The 15035-nt window shown below is 41.1% G+C and overlaps 1 protein-coding gene across 1 annotated transcript; it reads left to right on the forward strand.

Moving 5' to 3' along the window:
* The first annotated feature begins 1768 nt into the window (after positions 1–1768).
* Positions 1769–12888, forward strand: lcorl (ligand dependent nuclear receptor corepressor-like). Its single transcript, XM_080859394.1, has 7 exons — positions 1769–1877; positions 3266–3331; positions 3526–3605; positions 3787–3919; positions 4157–4384; positions 10600–10672; positions 11565–12888. Exons 1-7 carry the CDS (start codon positions 1781–1783, stop codon positions 12634–12636), a joined length of 1749 nt encoding a protein of 582 aa, XP_080715520.1. The 5' UTR covers positions 1769–1780; the 3' UTR covers positions 12637–12888.
* Positions 12889–15035: the final 2147 nt, after the last annotated feature.

The following is a 15035-nucleotide window of genomic DNA, read 5'->3' on the forward strand; positions in this document are numbered from 1 at the left end:
CTAATTCAGTATAATCCATTCATAATTTGTCTGAATGTGTGCATGTAATTGAAGTTTTAATATATGACAGACCGTATAAAACTAATGTAGTATTGATATGCTGCTGGGAGCAAAAAAGGCAAGAACAAACCAGGCTAAATCGTATCTTAAATCTAATACGAAAGGCATTTGTTTAAAAATGATATTGTTTTACACTTCAGACCTGTTTATGTGATGAGTGGTAATATGATGCCCTTTCATTAATCCGAAAAAAGCATTCACTCATACCAGCGCAAAACCATCCCTGCAAAAAAACTTCTCACATGGTTCATATTTGGGCTCAAAAGAAATCATCACCACTGAACAAAGGTCTACTACTATTTATGAGGGGGTATTTTATTGTTTTATTTTTGAACTCATAGATATGTAATAATTTTTTTCAAAGAAGCTAAAGACAAAGACATTTTGTTTTCGAACCCATGCATTTCCACCGCATAATTACTGTTACGCCGAATCCCATGGGCCATTTAATTTTGTATTCAAGTCCAAAGAACGCCCACCCACCCGGGCTCCTGGATACACAAAGCTGCAAATCAAACTGTTTTAATCTATCCTTAGGGAAATTGGGTCCAGTGGTGGAAAAAAATGCATTTATAGCAGCACATCCCTCAATAGTAGGAGTGTTTATGCAGTGGGCAAGATGTGTGTTATGCATGTTGGAATGCATATATCTGAACCGGATCCTCTTTCGATTTCTCTATTTGTGAGAGATCAGAGCACCATCTGCTTTTGGGTGACTTCCTTGGATGGAGAGAATAACTGGACTCCTGTGGACTTGTGCAAACACATGCTGCTTCAAAAGATGCTCACTTATGTGGGTGGGGGTTGCAGATATTACATACTGTTGTTAGACCTTAAACACATCCATGTAGCCCACACGTATAGCCGATATAGATTAGGGTTAGGGTTAGGATTAGTCTAAACATCCTGAATACATAACATTATCACATTTTGCATTTACATTTTGTCATTTAGCAGACGCTTTTGTCCAAAGCGACATACAAGGGAGAGAACAATCAAGCTAAGTGCAATAAAACCTGGAGTGACAATAAATAGGGTACTGCTTTTAGTTTTTTGTTTTTTGTTGTTTGTTTTTTGTTTGTTTTTTATATACTTCATCAGCTTATGTGACAAACAAAGTGGCATCCCTGAAAGCAGTTGGATCTGATCAGGGGCCATCTGGAATTAAGTACAAGAAAAGAGAAAGGCAGTATGTCAGACAAACATACTCATACATCAGCTATTGTAGTTTGCCTTTACTGGGATGCTCGGAAAAAAAATGTGCCAGTATAGGCCCTGGGAATTGATACACATATTTGCACATTTAGAAGCAGATGAGGTACTGCTTTCTGTGTGAGCTGTGAGAGCGGCATATATCATATGTTTTGTATGTCAGTGTGGGCCTAAAGATGTGAAATGATGAAGAAATCTTATTTGCACAGAAGTTAAGGAACAATATTTAGGGCAATGCAAATATTGAATATGAACAGTTATGCAGTCTTGGCATGACTCATACTGTGGATCCATATGCATCCATGTAGTGCCAATCACTTACTAAACTGAAAGATCTGAGAGACCTGTGAAAGATTGGACAGTTGAGCTGCGGTGTAAAACGCTTTGTTTACTTCTTGAGTGTTCATTTGACACGTGTCGATCAACTACAACTGGGATTTAGGTGACGCTGTGTGACGTCAGAGAGCAGCGAGCGAGCGCTAGAGAGAACAGGGGAAGGACGGGCAGAATGGCTACCCAGTGCCGTAGCTCCAAATGCACGGCAGAAAGAAAAGGGTTCCGGCGGGAACTCGATTCTTGGCGGCACAAGTTGATACATTGTGTGGGTAAGATTGCAGCTGTTTAATACTGATTCGTTTTTAAAGTGTGCACTGACGCGGTGCGATGCATACAACTTCGATTTCCTTTGCACCCGGCTGCTGTTTTGGCTTGGCTGCTAGATTGCTTGCTAGCTAGCGCATATCCAATGAACGTCAATATCGAGCTAGCCAAATTAACGTTAGCTAACCCAATTTTAAGCGTTGCGGCAATGACGAAGCTAACGTAGCTTGCTAACTGTTACTCTTAAGCCTGTCCACTCTCCATTTTCTTTGTCCTGCTGACTCCTCGGTCTTCCAATAGGAAGTAGTGCCCGTTAAGTGCCGTTTATTTTCAAATCATTTATTAGTGAATGATTGCCATGTCAGGCGCTTTTATGGTAGCCGCGGTTACTTGGCCAACTAATTTTAACGTAATGTTGGCCGGTCAGCAGTTTTTCAGACGCGGTTTTCCTTGTGTTGCTCCGGTAAAGATACACAAACGGTAACTTAACCTAGCTAACGTTAGCTAACTTTGCGACTTGGATCTGGATGACACTGCTAGCTACACTGAAGCGAACGCAGCGTGGCTAGTCAGCCAGTCCACCTTAACCAGATACATTATAAGGGTGAATAACAAAAGCTGGGTTGTCAACATCGTGCAAGATGAACTTGAACTAACATTCGCTAAGGTTGCTGTAACGTTACTGGCGTTGCTTAAGGGATTGCCTTTCAACCGCTCAATTTGAAATTAACGTTATTGAAAATACATCGCACATCTATCGACGGTTTTCTGTCTTGTTGATTTTTGGCTGATTTATAAACACTCGCAGGATTGTGGCGGTAATGTTAAGATTTACAAGGCAGTCGCTAACGTTAACTTAATGTCTCAAGGTTTTTGATGTCGACTACCAACCATAATCTCAGCTGTATTTGGATTCACTTTTTAATAACATTGGCGTTACTGTAGTTTTACATGCCAGCTCACATAACCGGTTGTGTTTCATTTAGATTAACGTCAGCCAAATGGCGATTCACTTCGGCTATGTGACGTTAACGTAGCAACAAAGCGAATTAAAGCGTTCATTTGTTTTGTTATTTCTGTCGAAAGTCAGTTATCAATGTGTGGAAAAACTGATATAATTCACTCTAAAATTTCAACAACAACAAAACTAGCTATCAAAACTGAGCCAATCGGCAGCGTAGAATAATTTTAACAGCAACTCCGATGTTTTGGGACACTGGCTTATTAGGGACATAGGTAGGGTACACAGATAACGAAATGTAGATATTGCCTAACTCTAAATCTAAATGATGTATTTGTCATATCCATCCGAACTGTTATGTTCAGTGCGGATCTTATAATTTATGTACATTTTCCGGCTGTTACAAAATAACCTTCCACTATACCATTTTAGGATTTGAAAGCATACTGGAAGGAATTTATGGACCAAGGTTGCTCAGAGATCTCAGTATTTTTGAAGGTGAGTGTCTCCTGTGTGGGTGTGTGCGTAAGGGGGAGAATGGGCTGTGGATTTATTGTCCTAAACGTTTTTAGTATATATTCTGCCTCAAACTGTCAAAAAGATATGGCCTCTAGCCTTCTTCGTATAAATTACATGGGTTGATTATGCTGAGGAAAAAGGCACATTTGTATGACGGTTTCGCTGTTTTTCAGACTGTGAACCAGATGCCGTTGATGATTGGTCAGAAGATGCAAGGTGCTCTTTTTGCAATCTTCAGCTTGAAAAACTAAGTGTAAGTTGAAGTATCACCTTTTACTGAAGAGGGTTAAGTCTACTACCAATAATGTTCACAACAGATCATAATTTGCCCTTCAATGAATAACCTTAAAATATAAAATAAACTATGGAATTTGAGACCTCAAACAAGATACATGTCTGTAATGGTACTTTCCGTGCTTTTTTCTCTTAAACAGGACCATACTCCCACAGTTGCCTCTCCTCATTCCCCCCACTGTCCAGACACACCTCCACCTCAGGGCCAGTCCAACACTGAGAAAGTCCAGTGCCAAGCAGACCGATTCCTCAGCTCAGTCTTTTGCAAGAAAGGTACTCCTGGTAACATGCTGACTTGCGTCTGGGTTACATTATTTCATTTCAATTAAGATTATTCTCTATTAGAATCAGTTTTGGCAAACAAAAAAAAAAAAAAACAGTTTAGCATTTAGTTTGATTTAGCATGATTTTCATATTATGGGTCTTGCAATGTTACAAAGTTAAGGGGGAAAAAAAGATTAATTCCTCTCTGTATCTGCCTTTTTGTTTGTGTGTTTGTGTTTGCGATAGACTTGCCTCAGAGCTGTGATACAAACATTCCCCATGTGGCTCGAGAACTGATGAGTAAAATGATCCATCAGTTTGCCATTGAGTATGCGTCCAAGAGCCAGCAGGAGGGCATGAACGGCTTCTCCGTGGACTCTGTTACCTCTGCACACTTCAGTCTCCCTGAGCGGTCCGAGGAGGATGGCCCCCTGGACCTCACCATCAGCCGCACCCACCTGGATATGGAAACAGGTAAGGGGAGGGAGTCAAGATACATGACCTTGTTTCATTTAAAGGATATTCTGGATTATTACATAATCTCACATGCCCCAAATGTTGCTTGATTCCTCAACTTTGCAGTGTTGCAAGGGTTCTCACTACAAACCAATACAAGATAAGCATATTGGGAAGGAAAGACATAACAGTTAATAAACAACAGAAGATGGCGTGAGAGGTGTTGTACTGCGCCTAGTGGTTGCTAGGCAGTGCAGTAAGCATTTGTGTGAGCTAATTTGATAGTTCTGTACGCCCAAAACATCTCCAATTGTGTGAGCTGTTGTGTTAGTTCTTTTATGTTAGGTCTGAAATTCATTGTCACCCAAAATGAGGGCCTCCTCCTTTTAACATGGGTAGTGCAGCATTACATTTGCAATTGACTGCTCACACAGACTCCCCCTTCATATATTGGCACATTCCCCTTTCACATGGCCGGTGCAAATGAAGACGGATTGACAGGAAGTCAGGGAAGCTTCCTGGTTTGGCTTGTGAATTGGCATGGTCATGGTCACATTGTTCTCACTGAGCCAGGTGTGTATTACAGTGTATTGTGTCTCCAGACAACAGTGTCTGCAGACAGCCCATGGTGTAATTGAGTCTAAATGTAAGTGGAGAGAGTGAATGATACAAATATCCCACCAGCAACCTTTTTGAAGGCAGACCTTTTGATTTCTGTTCCAATCTGCACAGCTACTGGGAGGGTGAGTGGTGCCTTTGGGAAGTTGTGGGTGGGTTTTTGGGGGCAGTTACCTCTGGCTCCATGAGACGGACTACACGCAAATTAAATGCGAAAGAGCTATGAAAATAGTCCATATGGTGTCTACAAACTGACAAAGTGTCAGTTTGTGTCAAAATGACCGGTAATGGTTGATTGAAGGGAAACTCCTAATGGTCGGCAGCAAAAGCTATTTCAGTTTAGCCTGGACTATGACTGACTAAGACTATGAAAGGTAATTAAAAACGATTGGCTCCCAGGTCATTGAGTTGTTCAAAGTTCAAATATTTTTTGATAGCTGACTACACTACATTTACTGCCTACAATAAAAAAAAATATGTTTTTTCCCATGTGGGGTTGGGTGATATAGACTTAAAAACTATATCTCAATATTTCAGGAGATTTTCTTGTGGTAACAACATAAATGATAATATGAAAATACTACTATTCAACACTATCTTTTTGGCCACAATTCACATCAGCATACAGTCTTGAGAGCTATGTAAACCCAAACATTGATCCAAAAAAGTAGGTAAGCTAAAAATAGAATATGAATTTTATTCACAATTTAAAATTCCATGCGATCACTAATACTCACAGGATTTATACTCCAACCCCTGGAAAAACAAAGGGACCAGGTTGTATCTGCGGTCCATTTTCTGGTTCTTAAACCTGAATGGCAACATGTTTCTGGCTGAGCAGAATGCCATTGTCTCAGTCAGTTTATTTCAGTGTTTACTTTTTTAACTATTAGGAGTGCTACTGGCAAAGATGCTGACAATACCTTCCTAAATTAAGTCTGCCCTATTTTACTTGTTGCCACTTTACTCTCACACAACTTCTAGTTTTCATCCTGTTCTGATTGGTGGTTTTGCTTGAGGTTAGAGCTGGTCCGCATGTTCAATTCATTTGTTTAATTTTAGTTTATCAACGATATGAAAAATGCTTCCCCTGGTGTCACACTAAGGCCAGTGCCAGCACTTCCCTGGCGTCAGGCCCGCCGACAGTGGGGGACAAACGGGTACGTTGTCCCGGGCCCTGGACTGGCCCTGGAATGGGGGGGGGCCCATAACTGGACCCCCATGAAGTTGGGATTAATTATTGTATGTGTACTTCAAAATGTGTTGATTTAGAGAAGAAAAGTGCTTTATTTGCATTCAATTAATGACTCCTAGATTGTTTGCCTTCATTGCCCTTATCACCCCTATGCCAAAATGGTTTGGTCTTTGGAGAAGAAAAAAGACGACATCATTCCATTAGTGGTCAGTGCGCGAGTCGATTCAACATGCACAAGTCAGGAGCCCTGAAAAAGAAAGAAAGGCGAAAAAGAGAGGAAGAAGCCGAAAGCCTGAGGGGATCTCTTTATAAATATTTCAGAAAAGACTCAGGTGATGCTGCAGGTACCAGTAAAGGCAGCAGAGCCAGGTAAGACACGGCCAACTTAGTCCCGTCGTCAAGTAACACAGGCACAGGCGGCGTGTCAAACATATTAGCACAGCACCACATGAGCAAGTCACGCGGAGATCAATATCAGACAGACAAGGGGCATTGAATAATTTGATAACCACAACGGCTTTATTACACTGTGTTTCATACGCCTATATCTAATTGAATCTTAGAATATGCACATTACCCCGCAAATAGGCCCATGTCCAAATCAAATGTTTCAGGCAGGCACGCGCTGCGCACTCCAATCAGGCTGAATTGATTTGAGAATCATCCCGTCAGCTGAATTACAGCCAGTGTAACGCGGCTCATGGTTTAAAATAAGCCACTGGCATGGCAACATGTGAAATTGCCATTTAGATAGAGTTGGATGTAACGAATGGGTTATAAACGTGACGTTTTGGGGTAGCCTGTAACTTAGTTTCTGATTGCCGTTAACTTGAAACTCGCCAGATGAATGGGCTCAGCCTTGTTCCCCAAACATTCTCTGGAAGTTCAGCGGACATACACGCGGGTCTGGCGATAAATAAAAGTACACTTGACATGATTCCCCTTGGTCAAGTGAAAAATGGTCGATGATATGTGCAGTTAATGAGCTCTAAGTGAATACAATAGCGTGAGTTTTATTGTGGTATGATTCTGAAAGCCATAACTTCACTCAGTCCATATCCATAGCCTATCCAATTAAAGTTGTAAATAATCCTTTTGGTTTATCCGTAATAAATGGGCTTGTCATCTCGACGTCATGTGTTTGGGAGCTGCACAAGGGAATTCTGTGGTTGTGTTTCGGCGTTTGACAATTTTGGGAACAAAAAAAAAAACCTTAGATTTTTTTGGGGGGGGGCCCATTGAGAGAATTTTGTCCCGGGCCCAGCCAAACCTGTCAGCGGCCCTGCCTGGCGTTACCACTGAGTTACCATAGTTACGACTGTAGTGCCGGCAGTAGACCAAGCAGTCCCTACAGGATTTCTGGAAGGATTTTTATTTAAAAATGTTTTGAAATCATCTATTAATAATTTTTTTGTAGTGATTTTGTGTTTTTTTTTTTTTTTGTCTCTCTTTTAAGCCCACTTAAACTACCAGAAAACAAATTCATTAGAGACAGAAATCAGACTCTTTTCAGCATAGTACAGCGTATTTATATTTTTAGTAATAATATTTTAATATTTCTTGTTTCTGTGTGTTCTTATGTCTTCTTTTATACAATGGGTACAAATATCTGAACTTTCACAACCATACTTTAAAGTTGTCATGTAAAATAGATGGATACTTTATTTATCTCGAGGGATATTTAAAATATCATGACATGATTTGAACTTCTAAACTCTATAGTCATGAGTAATCCTGTACTATTGTTTAAATAAAACTGAACCGAAAACATGATTATTTAATATTTGTTGGCCATTCCTGGGATCCTTGGAAGGTCCCAGGCAATTTGTGTTCATGACATTGAACCATGTCAAGTCAAGTGGTGGTGGTGGTGTCATAAGAACCTCACCTCATCTGTAAAACATGGTGGTGGTATCATAGGAACCACATCTCATGTGTGAATGTGGTGGTGGTGTCATAAGAAACTCACCTCATCTGTGAAACACGGTGGTATCATACGAACCACATCTCTGTGAAACACGGTGGTGATGGTGGTATCATAAACGCTTCACCTCATCTGTGAATGTGGTGGTGGTGGTGTCATTGTTTGTACCTGTTTCGCTCTATCTGGGCCAGGACAACATGCCTTCATGGATGGAACAACGAGTTCTGAATTATATCTGCAAATTCCTCAGGATAACGCCAGGATAACTGTCCAGGAACTGAATCTCAGAATGTGGATCATACAACAGGAAAACAACCCCAAGTACACAAGTTGTTCTACCAAAGAATGGTTGAAGAAGAATAAAGAGAATGTTTTGGAAAGTCCTGACCCTAATGCCAATGTTGGGAGTAAACTGTTCAACAGTTACTGGAAACATTAAATTGCAGTTATTGCTGCACAAGGGGGTCCACAGACACTGAATGCAAAGGTTCACATTAGGGATGCGTTGTTTGAATTTTTTTCTGAGCTGTAAACAATGCTCGCTTAACTAACCATTAACTGATAAGAGGAAAATGTACCATTTAGAATGGACGAGAGTCTGTCTGTCTGACCCATTAATAAAATAGCAATACAACACTTTTTTTTTTTGTTTTTCATAAGGGTTTCTTTTTTTTAAGTGTGCAAAGAGCAGCATAAACCAGTGGCAGCTGGTGGCTAATTTCACCAAGGAGCTGGACTATTCAAAATGGCTTGCTTGTTCAAAGCAACACTTGCACAATCTCACCCACAGACTCAACACAAGTCAACACACATATCATCTGGCCTCTGGACCTGGGATACCATTGTCAATTAAAGCCAAAACATAGCCAACAAGACAAGCATAAGTCTACGCATCATAACGAAGGCACCAGGCGAACCTTTGCCTTGAACTCTGTCCCTCTTCGGCAGTCATCCTCAGGTGTGTGTTAAGGAGGCTGAACATGATGGGGTAAATGTTGGAAGTTGACACGTCCTTTTCTGTGGACATGATGTTGGTCTCACATTTTTTAAAGTCTCAACCACAGGCACAATTTCTGGACTTATTGCAGCTTTGTTACTTTTTGCTCAGACAGAACAGCTATTGATAGAGCCCAGTAGCTCCTGAAAACCCTCCCCACACCCACAGACCACGCTGATGGACAAAATGTCTTTCTTCATCATTGAACAGACTCTCAGCGTTATCGCCTCAGACTACTGTGCATTGCATCTTGTCCTTGCAAACACGGAGGGCAACCTTTGTTGTCCTCCATCACCCAATGCTTGTGGGTGTTTGCTTTGCAAGTTGTATTGCATTGTGCTTGTGGTACTGCTGTATTTCATTACTGCATTGCATATCTTACAAAGGAACTCTTAGTCTTTTTGTTGGAAATGGTCCCCTACACTGCAAAAAATGCTTTTCTAACCTAGTGTTATTACTCTTATATTGAGATGAAAAATCTAGTTGGTCTTGTTTCTAGCTAAATTGTACTTACCTAGTGCTTTCTTGGTAAGGTTATTTTTACCTATTTCAAGCAAATATTACTTATTTTAAGAAATCTTAACAAGCCAAATTTGCTTAACGCACTGTCAGCCAAATGTGCTTGTTTTAAGCAAAATCCTGCTTAAATATGTAATTATTTGTCTTAAATCTAGAGGGGCATTTTTTGCAGTGTACAGTACTACTTCATTAGCAAAATATGGCCCTGAATACTGTGTTCCTAGTTCACATACTTTTACCATTCACAGATATGTAACATTAAATCATTTCACTTTTAGGCTTATTTAGGACAATTTGGTGATGTTTAAGGTCATGTTCAGGCAGAAATATTTGAAAGGGTTCACAAACTTTAAAGCACCACTGTACCTGCATTTTTGTCAGTTTTTGCCATTTCAGTTGACTGAGCTGAATATCACGAAATTGGTGATTAGCATGGTAATGGTAGCTGCTTATAATCTTACAATTAAAGGTACAGTATGTAGTTATTGGTGGCATCTAGTGTTGAGGTTGCTAAATTATAAACAGTAGATTAACATTCCCTTTACAAGTGTGTGCATGTACCTATGGTGGCCATAAAATGCAGAAAAAGCGCGAAAAGCCCCATCTCGAGCCAGTGCTTTAGTTTGTCCACTCTGGGCTACTGTAGAAACATGGGAGCACACCATGACTGTGTAAGAGGTCGACCATCTTATGTAGATGGGCTCATTCTAAGATAACGAAAACACAACGAATAGTGGGTACAAGTAATTACACACTAATGAGAGATTGTGTTTTTGTTTATTTCTGTACCTCCATACTGAGACGACCATTACATGTATTTTGGACTCTTGTTATTCCTTGCCTCCATCGCCTTGTTTTTGCTGTGTGGGTGTTTAAGCCCTGGGCTCTAAAAAAAGTGCTTTGAGTCGATGATAATGTTAATGGCATTGTAAAAATGATTACAATTGAATTGAAATTAAATGTAACATTTTCTTCCCAAGCAGATGGTGTGCTCGACCTCTCAAGAAAGAAGACGGGCGGCTCGTCAAGTGCATCCTCTCCAGAAGCCCCAGGGTGAGTCCAGTTTCTCTTCTACTTCTCTTATTCTTAACCGTAAATGTCCCTTTACACTAGTCTGTGTATAAGGTCAGCCCAATATCATAAAGGGTGTTTTGGTTGAGATTTGTGGAATCACTGGAAACCTCAGTGCCACATGTTGTGTCTGCTTTGAATGCCTTGTTGGATTTAATTTCATCATATTGGCAAATTTGGTTAAGCTACAAGTGTCTTTTGCAATTTGACTGATTCTCTTTCGTTCTTAAAATGATAAGGTAAAATATAAATGGAATTACATTTACACACCAAAGTTTAAAATGGTAGTTTTGAAAAGTTTTTTTTTATTGTTTGATTCTCCTGTTGCACTGCGAAGGGTTGACTCTTTTATTGCTTGTTCGGAGGTAACGTCACATTTGTTAGCAGTACAGGACCTCGTGAATCTGTACGGCTCACTGAATTTGTTTTCATTTATTAATTTCTTTATTGTCATACTGATTTATGTATGTACCCCGCCACTATTTCCAAACAAAATAACCTTGACGGGAGATAGGAGCCATACTACCACGCAGTTTTTCACACTGCTGCACCTCTGTTTGCAAAGATATACTGGAAGTGCGACCGTATTGTAGACGTTTGTGTCATCGCACAATTGACAAAGAAACTGTCCTTCCAGGAAGTATCGTTTGCACCCTTTAATTAAAAAAAAAAAAAAAAAAAAACGATCCAAACAAAAATAGATTAAAGCCCCACAACTCAGAGCAGACCAGTGGGAAGCAGTGGTGATGTTACCCCCCCCAAAAAAATGGGCAAGGCATAAAGGAGTGGACCCTGAGTGCGAGTCTTGTCGTTCGTCAGTTCATCATACCCCCCCTCCTCCGTTTCCTTCCATCCACCCTCTCCCCCTCCTTAGGAGACTGCCGAGAGAGAGAGAGGACTATTTGGACCGCAGCTCTGAGTTCTCAGAGGGTCTGCTCTCAAAGGCTTTGAAAGATGTTCAGTCAGGATCACTGGATATTCAAAAAGCAGCCATACTTTACGGGATACCTCAGAGAACCTTGCTTCTCCAGCTGGAGGCCTTAGCGTACGAAGGAGCGGGAGTGTTCCGCAGCCTGGGCCAGGACGGCGGCAGCTGCTTAGACGGGGCCATGTGGCAGAGCCGGGAAGCTCGCCTGGTTCTCCAGCGGGTGGCGGCGTGGGCGCGTGCCCAGTCCTCCCGCACCGATCTGGGCAAGATATCATCGGCGGAGAATGGTGCAGAGTTCCGCCTCCCCGTGGCTACCTCGTACCTGCATCAGCTGACTCTGCAGAAGATGGTCGGTCAGCTGCGGGACAAGAACGAGAGCCTGTTCGTCCCCGACACGCCCACGCCTCCGCACAGCCCTGCTGCCTCACAAATCAAAATCCCTCAGGTGCGCGGAGGAGCTCAGCCCAAGCAGCAGGCCCAGGTGGACCTAGCGGACGCCATGTACCAGGCCTCCTCCAAAGCCTCAGTCGCCACTGCCGACGGTTCTGCCCTGTACCACAAGCTCAAGACCATCCTGCCCAAGCAGCAGGCCCAGCTGGAGTACCCTCCAGCGCTGCTCCAGTCCAGGATGGAGGCGTGCCTGCTGCAGGCTGACCTGACCCCCAACCGCTGCCTCCAGAGCAGCCGCAACAACCACCACAGGAGCGCCGGCGGCAACGAGGACATGGACGAGAGCGGCCGGCGGCAGCAGGACAAGCAGCCGCGGAAGAAGCGCGGCCGCTACCGGCAGTACGACCACGACGTCCTGGAGGAGGCGGTCACCATGGTGATGACCGGGAAGATGAGTGTGTCGAAAGCACAAGGAGTCTACGGAGTACCTCACAGCACCCTGGAGTACAAGGTGAAGGAGCGGACGGGGACTCTTAAAACCCCGCCCAAAAAGAAGCTCAGGTCACTGGAGCCGGGCCAGACGGATGCAGCCAATTCAGGGACGACGGCCGGCTCCAGACTCTTCTGAAAACACACCGCAGTTCCTCAAGTCACTCTGTAAAACTTGAACCTTTCAAACCTCTACAGCGTATATGCTTACACGAAAAAGAAGAAGAGTCACAACACTTTGCTTTTAAAGAAAAAGTCTATTCAGGGTTTTCACTGTGGAATTGAATCTCTCTATATACATATATATATATACACGCAAATATGACTAAACACTCTTAAATTTAAGTTCTTTCTATTGTAGCTTCTGCATTTTAACTCTGGACATTCAGGATCCTCTATAACTTAAGCTTTCTGGAGCATTAATGATTGTCAAGAGCAGCTTCTAGCCAGTTAGCCCTTCTACTGAAGACTTAAAGTCAGTGTTGATCATCATGGACCTAAAGGTAGTTTTAATTCAGAACATGAATTGGGGCAGAAAGGAGCATTTGATGCCAGTTGTCCAGTCATTTCTTATTTCAAGTTTAGTAGTCAGATTCCTGTGAACTGAAATGGCTGAAATATTTGTGCTTTTTTTTTTTAGTAACAGGAGATAACTCAACATTTTAAAGATTCTTACAGGTTTACTTTAAGGACAACAGAACCAGGTGTCTTTTAATATTAGTCAAGCCCGTACTAAGTTTTATGACATTTCATTTTGTATCTTTAAAATGTACACTAGCAAAGGTTGGAATGCATCCATAGAGCATGTTTGAAATGTGCACAGATCTTTAAAAAAAAAAAAGGAAAAAGCTTGAGAATGGTAAGGTCTTGTGAATGTGAGCTGTTTTCAAAAGTATCTATTATAAAGGCATATTGACATCTTTTTATTTCTGCACTCTTCTACTGCAAACCTCACTGAGTTACCGCTCTCCGCTGCTTGACCTTAAATGTCTATGTCAAATGTATCTTTATTCATAACAGTGCTTTTTTTTCTCTGTGTAAACGGGCACCATTGCATTATCTATCTGCTATAACCAAAATAACAGTTCAGGGTCGCACATCACACATCAACACACCGCTGCTTTAAGTCTCTTTTCTGGAGATGTCTGTATGTCTTTTCTCTTTTGCTAATGCAGTCTTTCTTCTCTCTGTCTCTTCTAATAGAACGTTTTAATGAAACATTATGATTGCAGGAAAAGCACTTAGGTGCCAGTGGGGCGCCAAGGTGTCTCTTTACTTTTTCTTTTTTTTGTATTAGCTGTGAACCATTCACTGTAAATGCCACAGAAATCAAGGATCGCATGGACCTCCAATGACTGAATATTGATGCAACGCAGTTGAAATTGAAACGAAGGATGATGAGATTAGTCTGCGTTCAGAGTTTTTCTGACGCGCTCGTTTATGTGTTTGTCGTTGTATTGTGGATTTTGTATGTTTCCATGTAGCTGTCTTTTTCTCTCTCTCTCTCTCTCTCTGACAAAATACTCCTCAGATTCTATAGCATTTTAATCTACAAACAACTGAATGTTCTCTCAGATTTTCATAATACACAGTGCCTGTCTTTACAATCACTACTCAGCCATGTAGTGCAACTTTGTGGGAGCTATCAGCAAATGGATTACTCTACATTGTATGAGTAACTCTGTATTGCTTCTTGGAGAAACGAGTTAAATGTACCGACACAACCTCTGTCTTTGTTTTGTTTAGTTTGTTCAGGTTTTTTGTTTTGGAAATAGTCCTCAAATACTGTTGACAGCCTTTATTCCCTCTGGTTTGACTTTATTTTACTGATGCAGGTATAAAAAAAAAAAAAGACTACTTATTGTTAATCAGTTATTTATGCATACGTCAATTGCACTATAATGACTAAATTATTTATGTTCTGTAATTGGTATATCTAAATGTTTTGTGTTGTAAGTGTGTTGATTATTTATTAATTTATCGTGGTCAGAATCTGTGAAACTTTTTTCCATTACGGTAACTTGTATGGAAGCACTTTGATGCTCTTGCACATCAAAAACGTGACGTGTTTTACTGCAATTGCATGCATAGCTGATTTTTAAATGTTTCCCTAAGAATAACTTTATATCCCCATGATTTGCCCCCAAAGCCCTTCCATTATTTAAATATTTGAAACAAATGGCCCTTGCTTTATAAGATGGTGAGCTCTAAAAAGAGTCACTTAAAAACTCCCTGACAATAATTTATGTCTGTCAACCAAAATCATTTAGTGTGACGTGGCAAATGATTACTTCATGAGTGTCTTTCATTCTCTTGATTGTTTTTAATATTTCCAATTCAGGGCTAATCAGGAAAAAGTTTGTAAAGTTTGATGGTGTTCTTGACTGTACTCTTTCCAACACTAAACCCAGTCCGATCACATATTACCTCTCTTTAGACACTCCATTAATAAAGCAAATGTTTTCTATTTATTCTTATCCTACTGAGCTCTTTTTGCTAAATTGGTTAATGTTTTAGTGGTAAATGTTTTTGTAAGAT

The sequence above is a fragment of the Sprattus sprattus genome (assembly GCF_963457725.1).
Source record: "Sprattus sprattus genome assembly, chromosome: 20".
Taxonomy (NCBI): Eukaryota; Metazoa; Chordata; class Actinopteri; order Clupeiformes; family Clupeidae; genus Sprattus; species Sprattus sprattus.